Below are 20,383 nucleotides of genomic sequence, written 5' to 3'. Positions count from 1 at the left end.
TTTAACTCCAGTACTTTAAAACTAAATTACATAGTTTGATGTGTTTGTTCTAAAGTTGCAGTGTACAGCTGAGTCTTTGTACAGAATTTTTTCGAATGGTCCCCTATCATGATTACAGCAATAGCAGGACATAAGCAAACATTGTATATAAGCAAGTTATATGAGAGTGGCAGAAATACAGTTGCTGAACCATATAGAAATATAGTTTGCTGGTACCAGTACTACCATAGCACACAGTGAGGGATGTGTATTGATGTGGCAATACAGGAGATCTGTCAAAAAGAATCAGTGTGGGCTCAGACCATGAATCCCATTTGTTTCCAGTGTAACATGACTGATTACAGCTGAATTACAGTGACTTTAAACGTGCAAGTCAATTTTCTGAGCTAATTAAAATCAGGGAGGCTAGTATTTCTAAGGTTAGCACAATTCAGCTCCTATACAAAATACAGTATAATCAAGAAAAAGGTAATATATATCTCTGATTCAAATAGAAACTCAATAGCTGGAGTTCAAGGGAAATAGTGCTACTAATAATCCGTAGGTTGCCATTTTACTGTATCACTTATAATAGGAACCAAATAGGAATAAACTCTGTTTTCAGCGACATTGATACAATAATCACAAAGAATCAAAAATTTCTTTGCGAAACCAGATCGACCCACAGCAGCACCTCAGATGGACAGCTAAAAACATACATCATGGATATATAAGTTCAGTATTACCATTTAAAAATGTAGAGACCTTACACTGATAGTCTGCAAGCCGTTGAAGGCATCGTAGAGATCATCACACAACTGGTGTCAAAAAAAGAGCAGGAGCCCATGCCTACAACAGCATCCAATAATTACAAGACCAGCAGAGTTCAGCTAATTTTAGAACCAAGAAGACATTTTTGGAAAATTTCCCTCTTACAGGTCATCTTTGTCCATGTTAAGCCAGCTTTACAGAAGGACTAGGTTTAGCTAACCAAGTCACTGCAGCAAAGGTGAACAATCTTTCCTGACCCTCTTCACTCACAAACTCATCCTTGTGACACCCAACTCGATGTTCCAATATCAAAACCTATTAAAGCTTTCAGGGCAAATGACACTGGAATGGGAAAGGGATGAAAATGTCATGCTCCAAAGGAAATTATTCTTATTTATCATTTGTAAAGTGGTAACAGAAGATAAGCAGTTATAGGGTTGGTGATACCTCTGGACTGTGTGTGGTGTCTGAGGCATCAGGCTTCACACCTTTACCTCGCCTGACCTAAATTCTACCATTCTGCTATTTTTAGAAAAGACCTTGAAATACAGCAGCTTGTGTGCCAGCCAGGAGCCCTCAGCGCATTTAACAAGGCTCAACACCCCTGCTAACCTTCTCCTTTGTCAGTGGACTCGGAGATTAATGCAGTGATTAGGTGGCTTTCTTAAATGAGGTATTGTTTCATTTCAGCAATAGGAAAACTACAGTGCATAAAACAATACAGATTTTAAACCAATTAAGCGGCCTAAAAGCATATCTATTTCCCTTAGGGCTCAACGTGTCTTGAAAAACTGGGAAAACCCAACAGTTTCAAATCCTCTCTCCCTCCACATATCCCACAGCCAACAACTGTACTCGACCTTCTCCGTTCTAACTATTCTGTCATCTTTAGCTCTTAATTCTGGTGGAACAGCTGCGTAAATATAGCTGGAACTAAGAAATCATAATCCTCACAGCTCAGGGATTATCATCTCTTACCTTCCTGAGCTGTTTGCAAGCAGGTATTTAGTCTGGAAGCACTGTCTGGCCTCCCCGCCTGCTTTTTATCCTTAGATTTTGGGGTTGCCTTTGAATAAAATCAATATGTGAATACTCAGTGACTGTGCCATTCGCCAGGCCCCGCGGCGAGCGGCAGACTGCAAGCAGCATCGCCCAGCCGCCTCAGATCACGCGCAGCCAGCGCCAAGAAAACAGGACACTGACAGGGAGGAAACTCAGATCCTTAGTTGGCTGCCTGGGATTTTTTTCAGCTAGGTCTTTGAAACAGCATTTTTTTCGCTTCTTAACAGCTGGTTTAAGAAGACTGATTAATGGTTTAAAGAAGGGCAAGGTACCAGCTATGCATCACCCCTTTATTCTGTTCTCAGATGGGTAGGATGGCTGTGGGAGCCCATATGACAACCCCAGGCATCACCCTGCTGTGAAGTCAGGCTGTGTCTTTCCCTTCAGTTTAAAAACACACGCAAGAGTTTATCCACACAGCTCTGCAGTCTTGTACTGCTCCTAAAAATAACCACAGCCTGCAGAGCAGCGTGAGAGGGGCAGGCCTTCACATACTTATGTCAGTCAGGATTAAAAAAATAAATAATAAAATGCTTTCCTCATCCCCAAACAAACAGGAGACGATGCCCATTCACAGCTCCATACACACCCCTTCCAGCAGCAACAAGAGTCGGTTTGGCTCAGGGACACGAAGCTATCAGCTGCCAGAGCAGGGCTGTAGGCTCTGACCCTCTCAAAAGATGAGTCACCCAACAGTAAAGTGAAAACACTGATCCAAAAAGCACCGATTCATGCCTAGATTTCTCTCTCAAAAGAAGTTAAAGGATGATAGCATTATGAGCACACATTTGCTAGCCTTCATGCATTGCAATCCGCTCAGCTGAATCAAGATTGCATGTAAAAGTTGGTGCCCTATATATAGTGTATGCAGATTGCCTACATATTCCACGCTCTGCTTTACCAAGTCCTTCTTTGTAGTATCAATGTAGTATCTAAATCCTCCTCCGACGTCAAGAATTACACTCTCAACAAAAAGTTTCAGCCAGACACAAATTAACACCCTGCTATCTGTAAGCAAATGCTCCAAGATGCAGATAACCCCCCCCCAAGAAGGCAGAGCCGCTGTCGTGCAGACCTGCTGGGGTCCAGAAGGGCTTGCTAGCCCCCCCGACCAGACTGCTTTCAGCTCCTCGCAGCTCGGTGACCCCTGCGTCCCAGGGAATAAACTCCTGCAGGACCCAAGGGCTGTGTAAGGTGGTACGGAAGCACCACTCGCTCTAAGTCAGGCTGGGAACTGTAAACTGGCCATGGGTACTGGTTTCCACACATGAAGGATCAACCAGGATAGGATAAAACATTAAAATTTGAAGAGAGAAAGGTTTCACCTATCACCTGGCTGAAAACCAGTACTTATATTTTTTTCAAATGTAAATGCACATGCAACACAACTGAAAAGTGATGTCAAGAACATGAAAGAGTCTCACCGTCCTACAGTACTTTTTCTAGCTGAAACAGTCCCAAGCTAATACATAGCCATGCAGCTAGAAAACAGAGACCAGATCCTGAAGGCTGTTTAACTTTAAAAGATTGCATGTGCATGAACAGCTGAGGCAATGCCATACCAACTTTTGTAAGCTAAGACAACAGTGCTAAGGCTACAAGACCTTGTGGTTTGTTTGTTTTTAACTGTGGTGCACCGATTTAAATGAAATTCCATACCTCCTTAAAGTAGCAGCAGTTTAAGATAGTTAACTTATCTAGTGCCTTGAAGAAGTGTCATTTTTTGCTAAAATGGGCTACAATTATTTTAAAATTTAAGTTGTGTGATTTCAGAATTGTAACAAAATTACACCTGCTTATTCAGCTCCTCTAAAGATTTTCTTACACATATCAGTATTTAGGCCAGAACTGTCAATTCAGCATATGGAAAAGTGATCCCAGGATGACAGAAATATGCCAGCAGACACTCAGTCAGCTAAGATACCAAATGCTCTACTGCAATCACCACTTTGTTCATAGTTGAAGACTTTGTCAGAGTAATACAAAACACAGTTTTGGAGGTACAGCTACATTTGTATATTTTACTCAGAACAGCTACTGTAATATTCCAGCAAAACAGTTCTAGTACAGATAAAGGTATAGCTTGAACGTAAAACTCATCCCCCACTCAGTTTTCTACTTCCAAGTCAGTATTAAATATCACAAGGTAACAACCATGACATTTCAGAAACGCTACTCTCCACCTTCTCTCACTTCTTCCTCTAGAGTGCTGGAGTACAGATCAGTCATGTCTTTGTATTTAAAATCACTCACTGAAGTTTTTATATAGAGGGAGACTGTCACCAGATAAACACTAGCATGTTTAATATGCAGAAAAAAAATATGGTTGCCTTTTTCAAGAAGGATGCCTTTTCAACTATTCCCAACAGAAGCCTCACGAATACTCGAAGCAATTATTACTTGGTATTGTATAGTTTGTTTACTGGGTACAAAGAACCAGCCTGTCATCTCACCTTCCTCACCCTAGTAGTACTGTGCACCTGATAGGAAGGAAAATGTTAGCCAAATTATAACAATTGCACTCCAAATTTACAGGGCTCAGCATCACCAATATAGCTTTTTCTCAAGACTGACTGTTAGTAACCCACATTTTGATGTGCCGTCAGTTACATAAACAGAAATGAAAATATCGGGTTTTTGAGAGATAGGTTTAGATATTGTTGTTCAAACTTTGCAATTTTGATTTGCAGGCTAAATGAAGTTTGTCTTGTCTATGTTCAGGTCTCCTGAAACTAATCAGAAGCTTCCATATCTCTTGCCACATTCTACTCACTGCCGTAAAATCCGAGGAGGAAATTCACCCAAGGCTTAAGTACACGTGAATCCCTCAGACAGCTTCAGATACATGAGCCTGAAGATACTAAATTAAGTACCACCTGTGAGTACATGTGATAAATACTCAACATTGCTTATTAAACACTGCACATAACACAACACAGGTTCAGCTATATAAAAGATTTTTCAAATTATGCAAGATCCATCACTTCAGAAAGGACTCACTGCAGTTAATATTTCTTCTGTGAATATACAGACATGCCACTGATTTAAAGTTTTTAATGAGATACCTGCAATTTATAACACTGTGACATTTATGAGCCTCACCACATTTATAAGACTTTGGTTTTCAACAGAAATAGCTCTACTGTTATTAGAATCAATACATGCACAGAGGTTGATGAGAACGTACTGCTGCAGTACAAGAAGTCAGACACCTTCTCTCTGCAGACTTGTTTTGAATTGTTTATTAAGGTTTAGAAGTCATCCACATCTCTATAAATATAGACATTACTTGAGTAAGTGACTTACAATGTCACCAGTGCAGGTACATATATAACCAACATACAAAAGCTCCACTGGAAGCTACTTCAGTTTATTCAAAAAGGACCAAGATGTCATTAAAAAAAAAACAGCTGTCACTTTCAGTTATTGAAGACACTAAAGTGCATTTTTGGTTACCTCCTGGATGAACAGCTGCTGGTTAAAAAGTTAGATTATTTTTTTTCAAACATATCTAAGTTACACTGACTGACATTCAGGTTTGTAGCTGTCATCCTCCTGATACATGGCAGCAGGTAAGAAAAATGTATTACTTTGCTGGTTGAGTAAAAGGAGGAAATAGATTTTGCTTGGTTTTTTTTTTTACTTTTTTTTTAATCCGGTATTTCCAACAAAAGTTTAAAGAGAATCTAACATTCTGATGAATTTTTACAGCACCACTAAAGTTAGTCTTAAAAATCCAGGCTCTGTTTTAGCCCTTTTAATTGCTACCCAAGTATCTAAAGAGTCACTTGAAGCTCTGTACCAGTAAGAAAAACTACCCTCCCTTTTCCGTCAAGCACTATCCTGCCCAGTTAACACTGTTTGCACACTCTGCAAACAAAAACAGCTTAAAGCATAATTAAAGCAGAACACAGGCCCATCTTTAAGATCTTCTTCCCCCACTCCCCCCCTCCCCTGACCCCGGTAGTGTCAAATGTTTTGAGTGTATAAAGCATTATTACATTCCTAACCACAAAATACTTGAAGAGTCACGATAAAAAAAGCATACGTTGAAAGTGACATAGCAATACCACTTTAATAAAATGGGGTATTTTGGGGAGATACAAGATGTGCTCTGCTAATTTTAACTCCATCTTTACTTCATTATAATTTTGTTCTATTGCCAGAAAAATCACCAGTAGAGCAAAGAATGCTGCACTGGTTAGAAACACAGCAGCCAGAGCTGCTCTTTATAGCTCCTTTACTGCAATTAATTTACTTTTAACTTGATAGTAGGAGGACATAATACTCATCATTTAGAAATAAATTACTAATTTTGAGTAATAGTTTAAACCTGATTAGCACTGTATTATGATGAATGGCTACTTCTAAAAAATAAAAACCTTACATACCAAAAACATGCTATATGTTGGGAAACCACTTTTCCATGCTCCAGCGTGTTGTTTACATTTTTTACTTGTCGAAAAGTCTTTCTTTTATCAGTCGAAGAATCCACAGCACTTAAATTTCAAGTATTTGAACTGAACATGATTCAATTCCAAAAAGTGCCAAATTAAAAAAAACTACACATGTAGCCAAGCTTTCATAGAAATCCTCAAACAAGATAAAAAACAGCCTCTCGAAATAATGGGTTACTAGCTTCATACATGTTTTTAAAGCTGTATAATGTTCACCTAAACACTCCACTTACGAGCATTAGAAGTTTAAAAACACAGAACACCTTCAATGCAAATTGCTTGCAGAGGGCACCCTCAAACATATGAATACAACACTAAGCAGAAACCCCTCATTTTATTTGGCTATTTAGACATCCATGTCACATATACCCACCCATCCATTTCCTGATAGTATTACATCATCTATTAGGGCTTCTGAAATAATGCAGAGCCATAAAACTCAGAAGAGACTAGTTAAAAAAAAAAAAAAAGAAAGTTCCATAACTGCACAGCCTTCCACATGGTAAGGTTGTGCAACTGATTGTTTAACGTAACTAAGCTTAACAGCATCCAAACAAGCAGGCCTGGGTTTGGAAGCTGTCTTATGTCAAATTTTGACCATGTAACTACTCTAAAATAGAAAGGTCAAAATAGAACTCATCTCTTCTTTTTCTGCTGCCTCAACATTTTCCTTCGCTTAATTATCATATCATGTAGTTTCTCCAGTCCCTCTTTGAGTCCATCTCCAATGATTGCACAGGTAGGCTGCAAATGCCAGGGAGTCGAAGAACTCAGCTCACTCATTGCTAACATTTTCTCTATTTCAGAAAGGGAGAGAGAGTTCCTCAAGTCCTGCTTGTTAGCAATGATAAGGACAGGCACTCCTTGATTTTCAGATATCCTAGTAATTTTATGAAGTTCTGTTTTGGCCTCCTCCATTCTCTCAACATCGACAGAGTCCACCACAAACACGATGCCATCGGTGCACCTTGTGTACGACTTCCACAGCGGCCTTAGCTTCTCCTGGCCGCCCACATCCCAGAAGTGGAAAGTGACTGTTTTCGAGTTGCCCAGCGTCACTTTGATTTTCTCCGTATTAAATCCTTTAGTGGGGACAGTGTTGACGAACTCATTGAACTGCAGTCTGTAAAGCACGGTCGTCTTTCCAGCGGAGTCTAGTCCCAGGATGACAATGTGGAAACTCTGGAAAGAAGGCAGGCTGGAGAGAATGGGCGTCTGGTCCGAGAGTCCATTCCCCATTGCCAGAAGGGAAGGTGACAGCAGGCTGCCACGAGCAGAGGCCGGCTCCCTCGGCTACGCTCGCCGCCGCACTAGGCTCGGATCCTGCCAATGACACAAGCGACGTTAGCCCACGGCTGACCCCCTGCGCCACGGCCGGGGTTTCGCGGCCACAACGTGCCGGCCACAGCCGCCGCCCCGGCTGCGGAGACGGCCGCGGGCAGCGCGACGCGGAACGCCACACGTCCCCCGCCCGGCCCAGCGGCGGCGGCCGCTACCGGCACTGCAGCTCGCCGGGCACCTGCGCCCCTCACCACCACCGCCACCGCCGCCGCCACCCCGCCAGCCGCCGCCCCTCGCCTACCGCTTGGCCCCGCCGGCGGGCACGTCCCTCAGCGCGGCGAGACGAGCGCAGCCCGCGCCCCCATGCCCGCACGCCGCCACTGCCGCACGCGCCACCGCTGCTGCTGCTGCTACCGCCGCCGTCGCCGCGACTCCCCCGCATCTGGCGGCGAGGCGCCTCCCAGCCCGCGCCTAGCCCCGCGCGCCCCGCCCCGCGCCCCCCATTGGCCCCGCCGCGCGGCGGGGGCGGGGAGGAGGGCGCGCTCCGCCTCGCCTATTGGCCGGCGGCACCGGCCACTCATCGGAGAACCCGATTTTTACCGTCCTCAAGCGAACGCTGGGGCCGAGCGCGCCCCGGGAAGAGGCCGCGCCCGCTCCGCTCTCCGCCCACGCCCTGCCTGAGCGACCCCGCTCCTCCCTCCGCCCCCCGCGGGGCGGAGTCACTGCCTCACACGGCCCCCGCGGGGAGAGCCACTGCTGCCGCGCCCTCCGCCCACGCGCCAGCCCCTGCCCCAACGGGCGGGCGGCACCAGCAGTCTCCCGCCCCCTGCGGCGGGCCGGCGGCAGCGCCCCGCGGCCGTAGCGCCCCGCCCCTTTCCCGGAGGCGCGTCCGCTCATTGGCTGTGGTGCTGTCACTCCAGCCCCGCCCCCTAGCGGCCTGGGAGGCGGCTCGGTGGCGCCTCACAGCGCGGCTGCGCCACTGCCGAGGGGGCGGGGCCCGCGGCGGGGCCGGCGGCAACGCCCTTCTGCGGCCGCCCGTTCCCGCTGGAAGCCCGCAGGAAAGCCGCCCGGCGCGGGGGGCAACCGGGCGCCGCTGAGGCTGCGCCGCTCGCCCGGCCGTTGCGTCATCCCTCCCCTACCACCGGCCGCTCCCGCGGGCGCCGCGCGCCCTGCCGTCGCCTAGCAACGGGCTTCAAAGCGGTAGCTCGCGGGCGGCCTTCCCCCCGCGGCGGCCCTGCCCACGTGACCCGCCGCGGCCTGCGCTCGCGGGGCTCCGCCCGCCCGCCCCCCGCCCCGCCCCGGCGGGTAGGGGCGCTGAGGAGATGCCGCCATGGCGGGGTTTGTGTTCCCCTGGCGCCCTCCTCGGAGCGGTTCTGGGGAGGCCCGGGTGAAGAGCACTGCCCAGGGAGGCTGGGGTGTGGCAGTCAGAGTCTCAATAAATTGCCTCACAGCTCCTGAGCTGTTGGAGTGATGCAGCAAGTATCCCAGGCTCTAGGCCATCGTCGTGTCTCGGCACCTGAGGAAAAGCCCGTTGGCTGCCTTGCCCCCACCACCTGGGACCTCTGCAGACACTAATGCGGGCGAAGTTAGAGAGGAGGGAAGTGCTGTGAGCAGGGTTTCTTGATGACGTTGCATAAATAAGAGTGAGTGGTCCAAGGCCCCAAGCCCGGCCGTATGTTCTTACCGTACTCTTCTTGCCTTTCGCTTGTCCCCATGAAGCAGGAGACAAACAGCCCGGGAGGAGCTGAGAATAACAGTGGATGAAATCGTCCTGTTAGGTGCCTGACATGTAGAGATAGCAGCAGTGCTCAGGTCTGAATGAACATAAACGTCACCGAGCTTAGTTACAAGGAAGGTTTTCCACAGCACAAGGATATGTTAAGTAATTCTGCATTTTAATATCTAAGCCTGATTTGAGTAGTGAAGTCTTTCAAAGTCAGAACTAATTACTAGTGTCTAATAAGACATTTTCGCATGCTACTGTTTCCAGAGCATACAGGTTTTAGAGGAGGCCTGGGGGAATATTTTGTCTCAGATATTCTTGCTGTCTCTCCATCATTCTGTTCCTTCCCACTGCTCTATTCACTTACTGCGTTTGCCACTGTAGTTTTTATACAGCTGTGGCAGTGTAGATGGCTACTTCTGCCTGTGTTGGATGGACACCAGCTCAGTGTCAAATACCAATAGCACACAAAAGGATAAGATATGCTGACTTCAGAGCAGGGCATACTAGAAGTCTTCATCTATAACCTTTAGTTAGATAAAAATTAAATCAATCTTTTTGATAAAAGCATATGTTTAACTGCTAACTAAAGCTATTATGCTACTGAAGTCTACTGTTCCAAGTGTATGTTTTCTCTACTTTGTACTACGATTAGCCAAGTCTTTGACCAGCTGGGCTCCAATAAAACCAATAAATTGACCTTGCATTTTTTCTAGAGGACTTTCAAATTTCTTGATGTGGCTGCTGAAAAGGGATGAATTTTTAAGAATATTCTGGCAATCATATTTCTTTTTTTCCTTTGAAAGCATTGTACTTTGTGATTTAAAATATAAAGAATTATGATGTATAAAAGAGAAGTAATTTAATAGTAAAATGACATTGTATAGCAACAAAAATTCCCCAGTGTGCTGTAGGCAAGGTTTCATGTTATTAAAGTGTTAAGATACCCATTATAGTCCTACTAAAAATAGCAGAATTCTCATTTGCTTACATCTGAGATTAATGTTTCACTGCTTTTATTTTTGTTAGTTATTTACATCCTGATCTTGCAGATGACTCTCTTTGGAGGAAGCAGCCTACATCTATGGAAAAGTAGAGGTAAGTTATTACCCCCCCTAAGGCCAACTAGTAAGGTTTCTGATTTGGCAGTATTTTACACTACTTTTGCATAGTATGAAGAACTGCACAGCATACAATGTAATAGAAAAGCAGTTATAGTGACAGTAAAAGTGGGCCTTAATTATTTCATGGATGGTTTTCAGTAATTTAAAATTGGTGGAAACCAGATAGAAATACCTTGTTAAGGAATATTACTAGAGATAATAGATTTATTCATAAAACTTGACAAGCTGAAATAAATCAAATTGACCTTTATCTCCACCTACAAAATTAAGTATTCCCTATTTTTAATGAAAAAATAAGCCTATTAGATATTACAGTCTTCTAAACTTTAATGTCTGATTGTTAACAGGATCTGTTCACACTTTAACACAGCTTTATAATAACATATTTTATGATTAATTCCACACGGAGGGATATGGGCCAGCTCCTACTTTTATTGGAGGTATTTTAATTTTAAACATAAAATGCGGAAAGATTGCCTTTCTCTCTTGCTCTGCTGAAAAGCAGTCAATACATAGTAACAGATTTCGGTGCCCTTGAAAAGGGAGGGATACAGAACTGATGGTTTTCTAGAGTATAGCATATCCAACTCACTAGGTGGAGAAGGAATGTCATAGATTATGTGTTTCTATGGCAGAAGAGTTTTTGACATCAGGGAGATCATTTTAAGATTAGAGAGAAATGAGCATCTTCAGCAAAATGAGCATATCTGTATTTGTAAATATATACATGAAAATGATCCACACTGTCCAGAAAATGCTTGGAGATGAAGATTGTTCTACGTCTCTTTCCCTCCCTACAGTTAATTTATCTCATCCACCTGTTATAACTTGCTGTAAAGTGAATTATGAACTCTGTGGGGCAGGGACTATTTTTCATTGTAAGTCTTTTTAGTGTTTAGCACCTTGATCTTAATTAATGCCTGTAGGCATTTCTGCAAAACAGCTATTAAATAACAATCTAAGTTGATCAACTCCTCCCATACACTTCATGCTACTTTAGAAGTCAAACGTGCAGACTGGGCAGGTGTTCCAGGTGTTATGAAGGCAGTAATGGTATCTAAATTAGTGGGAGTGTAAGAAAGCTGACACATTCAACCTCTGATAATTGAAGGTAAGGGTGAAGCAAGGCTTTGATTATCCTGTAGAAGCCTTGAATGAAGGTTGTGTACAGCAGGAAGTATACTTACTTTCTTTTTAATTATGTAGCTAAATGGGGGGGGGGGGGCGCTGTTATTAGATGATAGGTGACAATAACTGCAAGATGCACGTATGAGGAAACTGAATGGAAAAAGGATCGAGCCATGTGCAGACTTTGTGATGCAAAATAAGGAGGTGCCTAATTTCTGTGTCGGGGTCATTTCGCCTACTGATACTTTTCTCACTTCCTATCTAACTTGTCTACATTTCTGAGTTCTTTCTGGCTCAGCATTCCTTGCCTCATGAAAACAACTGCAACTTCAGCTCCTCTGGGCTAAAAACCTTTTCCCCTTTCTTTGATACCAATTTACCAGGGTAAATGGTAATATATTATTTTCTACATATGTTTTGTACATATAGTCTACATATATTTTCCACACAGAAAAGGTAGCCTGGGACAAACTTTTGTGTTTCAAGAAAAAGAAGCAGCACCTGCATAGCGTGTGGCTTCTTCATTGTGGTAAAATAGGATTTTTTTTAATTCCTAAATGGTCCAGGAATAATTTTGGTTCAGGGCAGGTTAAAGCTGCAGCCATTAACTACCTCTATGAAACATAGATAGTCCTTGTTAGGGATATGGACCATGAAACTGATAGTGGCAAGAGAGGTTTGTAAACGTTGCCAAGAAAGAATCAGTACAGAGTGGAAAGAGAAGACTTGGAAATTTTAATATTATTATCCAACAGAGACTTAGGTTTCCTTTTAATACATACCACCTCATGTGCTGCAGGAGCTATCTCACGGTACCCAGATAACAACAAAGATGCAAAAGATCATCAAATGTCCACTTGCAAGGCTGCACGTGTATTTCACAATAAATCGTCTTTCATATGTAGATAGCAATTAATGGAAGTTAAAAGCTAGCATTTCATGAGAGTTTCACTGTACCAAGACATTAAACCAGAGCTTTCATTTAGTGCTGCTCATTTTAAAGGTAAATTCCATTCAAGTAGATGAGACTGTTGTTATACAAGCACATCTAGTGACACAGCAGATGAGAAATTCTTTCCAAAGCGAAGCCAGGGGGGTTGAATTTCCTTGGCCAGATAAGCACAATACTCCTTTTGTTTTGGCTAAATACCATCATTCTGTAGAACAGGCTAATGACATTTATTATCCAGTTCAATAGCTAATCACCTTAGCAGTTTTTTTTTAATAACACCACATGTTGTGAGTAGCATGCAAATCAAATGAAAAGGGAAGCATAAGACAAACGAACCAAATCCCATATACTGCAGATGCAGAGGGATACGGCCAGAACTATAGAACAGTAAAGGACAGAAGAAAATATGAGCAGATGCAGAGGAGGGAGAGAAAGAAACCAGCTGCATCATGGAGCTGAATTAGTTGTAAAACACAAAGGAATGAAGTCATGAGGAGAATGAAATTATTGCAAGGATGATGCACTGCCAGCTACAGGTAGCTGGCATATAGTGATGGGATCCCAACACCTCTGTCTTCATGGAAGAGACATGTTAGCCACCTCACACCACCAATTCTTGCTGCTCCATGTGGAAACCGAGCAGATTTCTCCATGTATATAAAAGAGAAAATCAATTGCATTTCAGTACAATGACATGACAAACCTAGGCTACGGTAATACGTATTAATGTATGTGTAATAATAATAATGTTTATTATTATTACAGTAACCAAGTGTAGCTTGGTTGTAGATTTAAAAACTGAAGTTAGTCCTGTTCACCTATACCCTAGATATAAGAGTAGGCCTAAAAAGTACTGCTTTGAGATGACGTTATATGGTTCTAAAAGAAGATCAAGTTCCTACATAAAATACTATAGCACTTTCACCATGGATTTTGAGAACCCCCTTGAAAATAAGCAGTAACAATGAAATAGCTGACAAATTGCAACACATGAAGGTTTGCTCTTAAGACTGGCTCTTAAATTGACATACAAAATGTTTTGCACAAAGAAGCCTTTTATCATCTTTGCTACGTCTGCTGAATTCTTTTATGATAACTTATATGCTGCATGAATTATTTTGCTTTGATTATTAAAAAGTAGTTGGTGGTAGAAAATCTAATTTCCTCACAATAAATAACAAAGCTTAGAGCAGTAGGAGATGGAGTCACTGTGTGTTACAATTTAAGTTACCACTCTGATTAGGCCAGTTAATTAAACCTATTCTCATTTCATACATACCTTCACATGAAGTCTAACATATACATTTTACTGTTTTCATTTTCATAAATAAACTTTATGCCATATAGCAGGCTAACAAACAAAAAGCCTTGTTCTTTGATACTGCCAGTCACACTGAGTCGCATCTTGAATGCTGTTAGGTGTGTTAGCTGAAAAAAAGTGGTACTAGCTCATAAATTTTCCTAGTCATACTGAGCAAGTGTTGTCTCAGGGTGACTAAAATTATAATCTCCACCTTTTAAGTTCTGTGAATTCTAGTTGCTTCATCCTCTGACAAGATGGCTGTAACGGCAGTGACTCCAGGTTTGCAGAGCACAGGGAACAGCCTGACCACCTTCTGTATGTGTGGTTGTGCGAGTAGCACACCTTCTTCCTGAGGTCAGGTGGAACAGCAGGACGGCTGATGACCCCAACAGCATCTGTGTATTAAGGACTTGTATCGCAAAACTCTCTACCATACTGATTGTTCATTTAATAGCCACATGTAATTAATGAAGGATAAGCATAGATCCTGTCTTCCTATGATACAAAGTTTCTAGTCCCAAAATCCAAACCCAGGCACAACTAGTTATGGGGCAGTTTTAAAGAGTAGAAGAAAGCATTATTTTTGCAGGTACCCTTGGTTTCCAGCCTCCTTACCCCTACTTCACTAAGCAGCTGGTGGTAAAAAAACCAGCACAGATGTTTCTTTAATAAATGGAAAAATACCTCCTACCTTAGTCCTTCAGTATATGAGGTAAGCCTTCTGCACCATGAGAAATGCAAAAGTGTTCAATGCGTGATACTACATTTGAGCTTCACAGCCTGGGGTTGTGTATTTTCTTCAATGGTCTTATAGTGATCAGACATCTTTACTTATATTCACCACAGCAACAGGTTCCTCCCCACCCTGAGTTTGTGACACTATTTTTGTTTTTTTCTAGAACTACTGACTTGAGTCGAATACACTCTTTTGCTGAGAATGCTGGGCTACTCAATGCTACTATTCGAAAATCTTGCCAGTTACAGCACTGGTTCCAAGAGCTTTATTTTTTCCCCAATATTTTTTTCCCCAGGAAAGCCATGGACACTTCAGAGTTTTTTTGTATGCCAGAGTTATTCTAAATAGTTTTGAATTCTATCCAGTTGAGATTTCAATATCAGTTACCATCTCCTCACAATGCTTCCTTTGAAGGGGTTTTTTTATATATATCACTTTTTAATCACAATTTTTAAATATATCACTTTAATATAAGGGAAGCAGTTTTCAAGCAGATTAAAAGTACTACAATTTCAAATACAAGGCAGTATCTGTTGTATTTTGTTCCTGCATAGCTAGATGTAAAATGTGAAGGTATTTTCCCCAGTCCAGAATAATAATGGAAATAGCAGTAGTAAATCAGATACTGCTGTTTATTTTGCAATATTGCTAACAGAGTAATGATGAACAAAAGAGAAAAATACAATTAATTTTTTGCTTTTCTAAAGAACTTTCTAAATATTGTATAAGTATATCCTTGTGTAGTACTTGGATATTTGTTGCAGTTTCTAAAACTTCAGCAAAAAAATGTAATTATTATTCTCAGTCACAATACTTAAAAGAGTTTCAGTGAGAAATCCAAGCCTATTATTGTGTGCTATAAGAGCATAGCAAAAGGAAAACCAGCCCTTATCCTAGGGAACTCACAGGCTTGTATTATGGTTAGGTGAAAAAAGGAGGAAGAAACAAACCAGAGAAAAGAGCAGGATGAAAGAACAAGGTTTTGGGGAAGACAAACATTGTGTGGGTGGGGAGCAGTAATTTCAGCTCGTTGCTCAGCTATAGTCTAGAATTTTTAAGTCTTATCAGCTCACCAAGTTAACAGTAAATCTCAAAATTATTTCAATGAATGCAAGATTGGGCCTACTGTTTGCTAGAATTTAAAAGCTGAGTCAATTGAAAATTGATTTGAAAGCTGATCACAAGTGTGCTAGGCAGAAAGCTTTCTTTCACGCTCCTAGGTTTCAATTCTTGGATGGAAACAACAGTAAACTCACTTTGAAGACCTTATAAAAGCTGTCTCTGCAAAATCATTTTTGCTTTCATCTCACAGAGAATACGATTCAAACAAACCGCATTATACGTTCCAGTTTCATAATACTGAAAAAGAGTAGAAGTCTTTCAGAGAATCTGGCACCTAACAGCTGTTGCTACTAAAGTTATAAGCTCTACTTACGTAAAAACCTGCCAAAATATTAATTTTTAAATGCATACATTTTTTAAGCCTTATGTTGACATCACAGTTTTTTATCAGAATATAGGTTTCCCCTGTTATGGCTCTCATGGCCCCGCCACACTACTTACCAGGCTTTAAACACAGTAAGGAAGGCAGATAAACAAACTTGGGGAGGAACAGATTGTTTAGCTGAGATTTTAATCACGTCACTTAACTCCAGTGGATGGAGACAATGCTGCAAGAGCCAGTAATTCTGCAAGGGTAAGCCCTGCAGTTTTCATCTCATCTTTGAAGGCCTTCCTCTACAATTCTACCAGGACAGGACACAGAAAGAAGATTAAGGAAGAGTCCAGGCAGGACTCTAGGAAGCAGAAGAAGCAGTGGGATACTATAATCTTATTTTTTTCCAATTTACTTATTCCATTCAAGGCCTCTCTACTACTGGGATATAAAAGGAAAATAAATAATACCTCTTTATGTAAGGAAAAAATAAGCATGGACATACTGTAAGCAGAAGGGGAGTATTTGGGAATTCTTCATGCTTTGAAGTCTTTGGATTTCAGATGGCGAGTAATATGACAGATATATGATGCACACAGCCCATGAGTGCATGCAACCCCAATCTGAATCTTCAAAGGAAGCATCAGAAAGCTTTAAAGAGGACAAATGGTTGCATCCCTTCCTCCTGTTTTAATGATGGAAGGCCTCTGAAACCAGAGATCATTCTGCGAAAGCCTGTTACTAAGTCTTAGAGATCCTACCTGCAGAGTCTGACTTCAGAGCCCAGCACTCTTGTTTAGAGACACCGACATCTGCACAGTCTTTCATCTCAGCACAACTCCAGATAGAGGGTGTTTTAGGTAAGCACCACTGCACTCCCTTCAAATCACTGATCTTTGAGTCCTTGCTGAGGATTGATTGAAGGCCCAGCAGTCTAGCACATAAAGCACATACATCTTTCTGTGTTTTTCAGACTGTGATAATTCAGAGTTGAGATAAAACAATAGCCATTAGCAGTCACCACAAGTCCCTAACTCCAAGCTTTCACTGTTACAGAACTATGAAATTCTTCCTTTTATGTGAAACCAATAGCAGCAGCCAGCAGACATTTCAAGAGTGGACATACCATTAAAATGCAAAACCAAAGCCTCAAAATGAACAAGGTATTTGGTAGTTATCTGCATCCTTCCATCTGTAGCCAGCAGGCACTTTTCGGTCCTCTCAGTTCATATACTTTACTGTGAACAGGACCCCTCACGCTCAGCCTCTGGATTGAAGCCATGTCAGTGGATGTCTGTTACCCAGTATAATTCAGTAATGAAAGAAAAAAAATCTAATAAATTATCAACAGCCACAGTCCTTGAGTCACCCAGGAAATATCACTTGCCAGAAACAAAATGAGCTGTACTGCAGAGAGGCCTTGTGTCTTTAACAAGAGCAGCAGAAAAATTTAAGGACATGGGAGATCAGACAAGTTGACATACTTTTTAAAAGCAAATGTTCTCACTCTCCAGGTCAAAGTAAAGAGGCACCTGAGGATTTTGCTATTCCTTTGTAAATGCAGCAGAACCTTGTCTTCCCCTCACACTTACTATCCCCAGAGCAGCTGCTCCTGATCTGAGAGGAATTCGTATGCACCTGATGCAGATGCACCTATAGTTACGGCTTACGGAGTGCTCTGACAAAGCAGCCCTGAACTGTACTGCTGGGGGGTTATTTTTGCTCATACTGTGTTATATTGTAAAAGCTTTACTTCTCAGCTGAGCTGGCTCCTGCCCTTTCTCTGCTGCCCCAATGCCACTGATGGTGGAGCTGCACCCGTGCTTCAGCAAGTCTCCGAGACATCACACTCGTCTAATCTTGCTCTGAGCAAGTCTGTGCAGCTTGGCACCAATAACCCTAGCAGCTGTCTGGATTATGAGCAGCACCTGCAAGATGAGAGTGTTAGAAGTGACTTCACTAGGTCAAGCACTGTACAAACACACAGTAAAAGACAGCGCAGCTTAAATAAACAGGGAAGGGATTGAAGAAATCCTATTTAATAGGTGGAGAATAGAAGCACCGAATTACTTCAGGTTACACAAGGATGCACAGACCACAGGAAATGCAGGTTACCAGAATCCTTGTTTGCTGCTTTAAATACAGGACAAATTTCCATCACCTTTCCTCACACAATCTTAAAAAAGATCACTCAGAGCTTTGGGAATTCACACATGGGATATTTAGTTAGTGGATGGTGAAGTGCATCTGCTAGGATGAGACAGAGTCTGGCAGCAGCAGGTGTGTGAGGTATCTACTGTTGACTGGGACTATCTAGCAAGAAAATAGGAGATTGTTAGAGCAGGTTTCTTGCCTGTTGTCCTTGCTGATAAGACATTCATTGCCACTCCTGTCTCTTCTCTCGGTTACAACAACTAACTTCTCACCCAAGTCCAGTAGGAGAGCAGCTGGTTAGTGGTGGGAAGGACAGCAGCCTTTGGCACCAACAAAGATAATACAGCCCCACTCAGCTGGTTAAACGGGGACTCAGCTGTGCTGCCATGCCTGTTACAGGAAACCTGTACCTTTCTGAGCCACCTCTGTAAATATCTAAGCCCCGAGGGAAATTTGTCTTAGGTTCCTCCTAGCAATGGTCTATTTTCATCAGGGTTGTTGCTGGTTCTTCTGTAGGAAGGGCATCAGACAACACAAAGCATGGGTGAACTGTCAGGTAAATGATGATAAAATTACCTGATTGCATTCAGCCTTGATGTTAATATTGCCAACTGCTGTGAAATCACCCTGAGTCACCTCTGTGAAATCTGTTAAAGAGCAGCAGGGAGAGCTGTGCTCTTCTAGCTGTAGTGAAGAGGCTTTGTTAGAATAATCAAAGCATTATTGCTGCTAAAGCAAACATCCCTATCTCTGGTCCTTGCGATGGGATACTGTTCAGATTGTGCCAGCCTCCCTGCTTGGTTTCCTGATATGTTCCCAAAGAAACATTGCACGTACCTTCACTGGCCCTACTTGCCCCCATCCAGGTAATTTTCTGAGCAAATGATCTGTAGTCTACCAAACAATAAAAATCAATGTTTTCAATTGATGCTTTCATTCATTTGTGGGGAGGCCCACATTTCACTGCTGACTGATTAAATGTGGTGGTAAAAGGTACAATCTTGTGGATCTCAGTACACTTATAGCATCCTTTTGAGGAGAGAGCACTTGCAGGGTGGAAGTGTGGATGCATTTAGGAAGAACCTTAGTACAGACTGATTCCCCTTCTGTCTGCTCCCCTGGAATTGCTATTATTTAGAAGAAAAATAAAAATCAGCTTACGTGTTCTTTTCTGTAGGGATGGATTTTTTTTTCCTCTGTAATGCAAATATGCTTTAATGACAAGAGGAGAATGACATGCAGGGGGAGAAGGGTCAGAACAGTCATCGTCTAATTTTATGGTATGGTGGGCCTCCCAATTCCCATTGGTCTGCCCTTCTCCCTCTTGCACCTTGGAAGCTTTAATTGAAGTGAGTGTAGTTTATTGATTTTTAGCATAAGGTAATGTGTTAATAGTCAGAAGAGGTTAAAGTAACTTTAGGCCAGCCTAGAGAGGATGTAATGAGACATTAAGGATGTGTAGTGGATTAAAGATCTGATTGTATTTTCAATGAAATCAGAAGTTCCTTTGATGTTAGCAGCAGAAGTCCTAGCCATAAGAAGGGAAAAGTGTACTATTTCTTTATCTAAAGACAAAATTATTGTCTTTAAAAAAGAAAAAGCAAGGATTTGGAAAGTCAGCACATTAAAGTATTATCTAACTCTGTTAGATAATTTTTTTGATAATAATCTGATAAATTTTTTTGTCTTATATACTTACATTTGGCTCAATTAAGCCATGAAGGCACAACTTCACTGGGACGCTGAGGAAGCAATTGCATTCTAAAGCAAAGTTTGAAGGTTTTGTTCAAGCTTTCCTCTAGAGAAGTGGACTCTGAAGAGCAACTTCAGTCCATGGAAAATAATGGGCTTATTTTGGCTTTTTTTTTTTTTTAGCCTTTTTAGATCCAGTAAAAATGAAGACTACAAGAAGATCGCAAAGTTTAGAACAAGAAGTGCTCCTGTAGCCTATAGAGATGTCTGAGAGCACCTCCTGCTATAGTCCAGTGAGCAAAATATTTTCTGTATGATTCCTTAGTTCTCCTGTGAGGGATAGTACCACAATCCCACTGTCTACCATCTTCAGCATTTTCTTGTTGCCAGTGAAGCCTATGTGAGTCTGAACTGGCAAGAGATCAAACTGTTCAACTGAATTTAGCTACATTTAACATAATCATTTACAGCAGATCTGATGCTATATAGCACTATGTGCTATGGTCAAAATGGATATTTAGAGCAGTGATTCCAGAGGCTGGCTCCTCTCCTGTGTACAATCTGTAGTTATATTCTAAGATTATGC

General features: G+C 42.2%; 1 protein-coding gene across 2 annotated transcripts; it reads right to left on the bottom strand.

Moving 5' to 3' along the window:
* Window positions 1–5,442: 5,442 nt before the first annotated feature.
* On the bottom strand, window positions 5,443–8,202 carry ARL4A (ARF like GTPase 4A). 2 transcript variants are annotated; one of them, XM_075492903.1, is made up of 2 exons: window positions 8,151–8,202; window positions 5,443–7,592 (listed from the first exon to the last, which is right to left on the bottom strand). In XM_075492903.1, the coding sequence occupies exon 2, from the start codon at window positions 7,506–7,508 to the stop codon at window positions 6,906–6,908; it is 603 nt and encodes a 200-aa protein (XP_075349018.1). In that variant the 5' UTR covers window positions 7,509–7,592; window positions 8,151–8,202; the 3' UTR covers window positions 5,443–6,905. The 2 variants fall into 2 exon arrangements, with proteins under 2 accessions (XP_075349018.1, XP_075349017.1); XM_075492902.1 differs by lacking the exon at window positions 8,151–8,202 and adding an exon at window positions 7,852–7,998.
* Between the last annotated feature and the right edge of the window lie 12,181 nt (window positions 8,203–20,383).

Source organism: Mycteria americana, chromosome 2, assembly GCF_035582795.1.
Source record: "Mycteria americana isolate JAX WOST 10 ecotype Jacksonville Zoo and Gardens chromosome 2, USCA_MyAme_1.0, whole genome shotgun sequence".
Lineage (NCBI taxonomy): Eukaryota > Metazoa > Chordata > Aves > Ciconiiformes > Ciconiidae > Mycteria > Mycteria americana.
This window is presented reverse-complemented; position numbering and strand designations above follow the sequence as displayed.

Excerpts from the sequence above, each read along its gene's own strand:
- ARL4A (XM_075492903.1), bottom strand. The coding sequence starts at position 7,508 with ATGGGGAATGGACTCTCGGACCAGACGCCCATTCTCTCCAGCCTGCCT.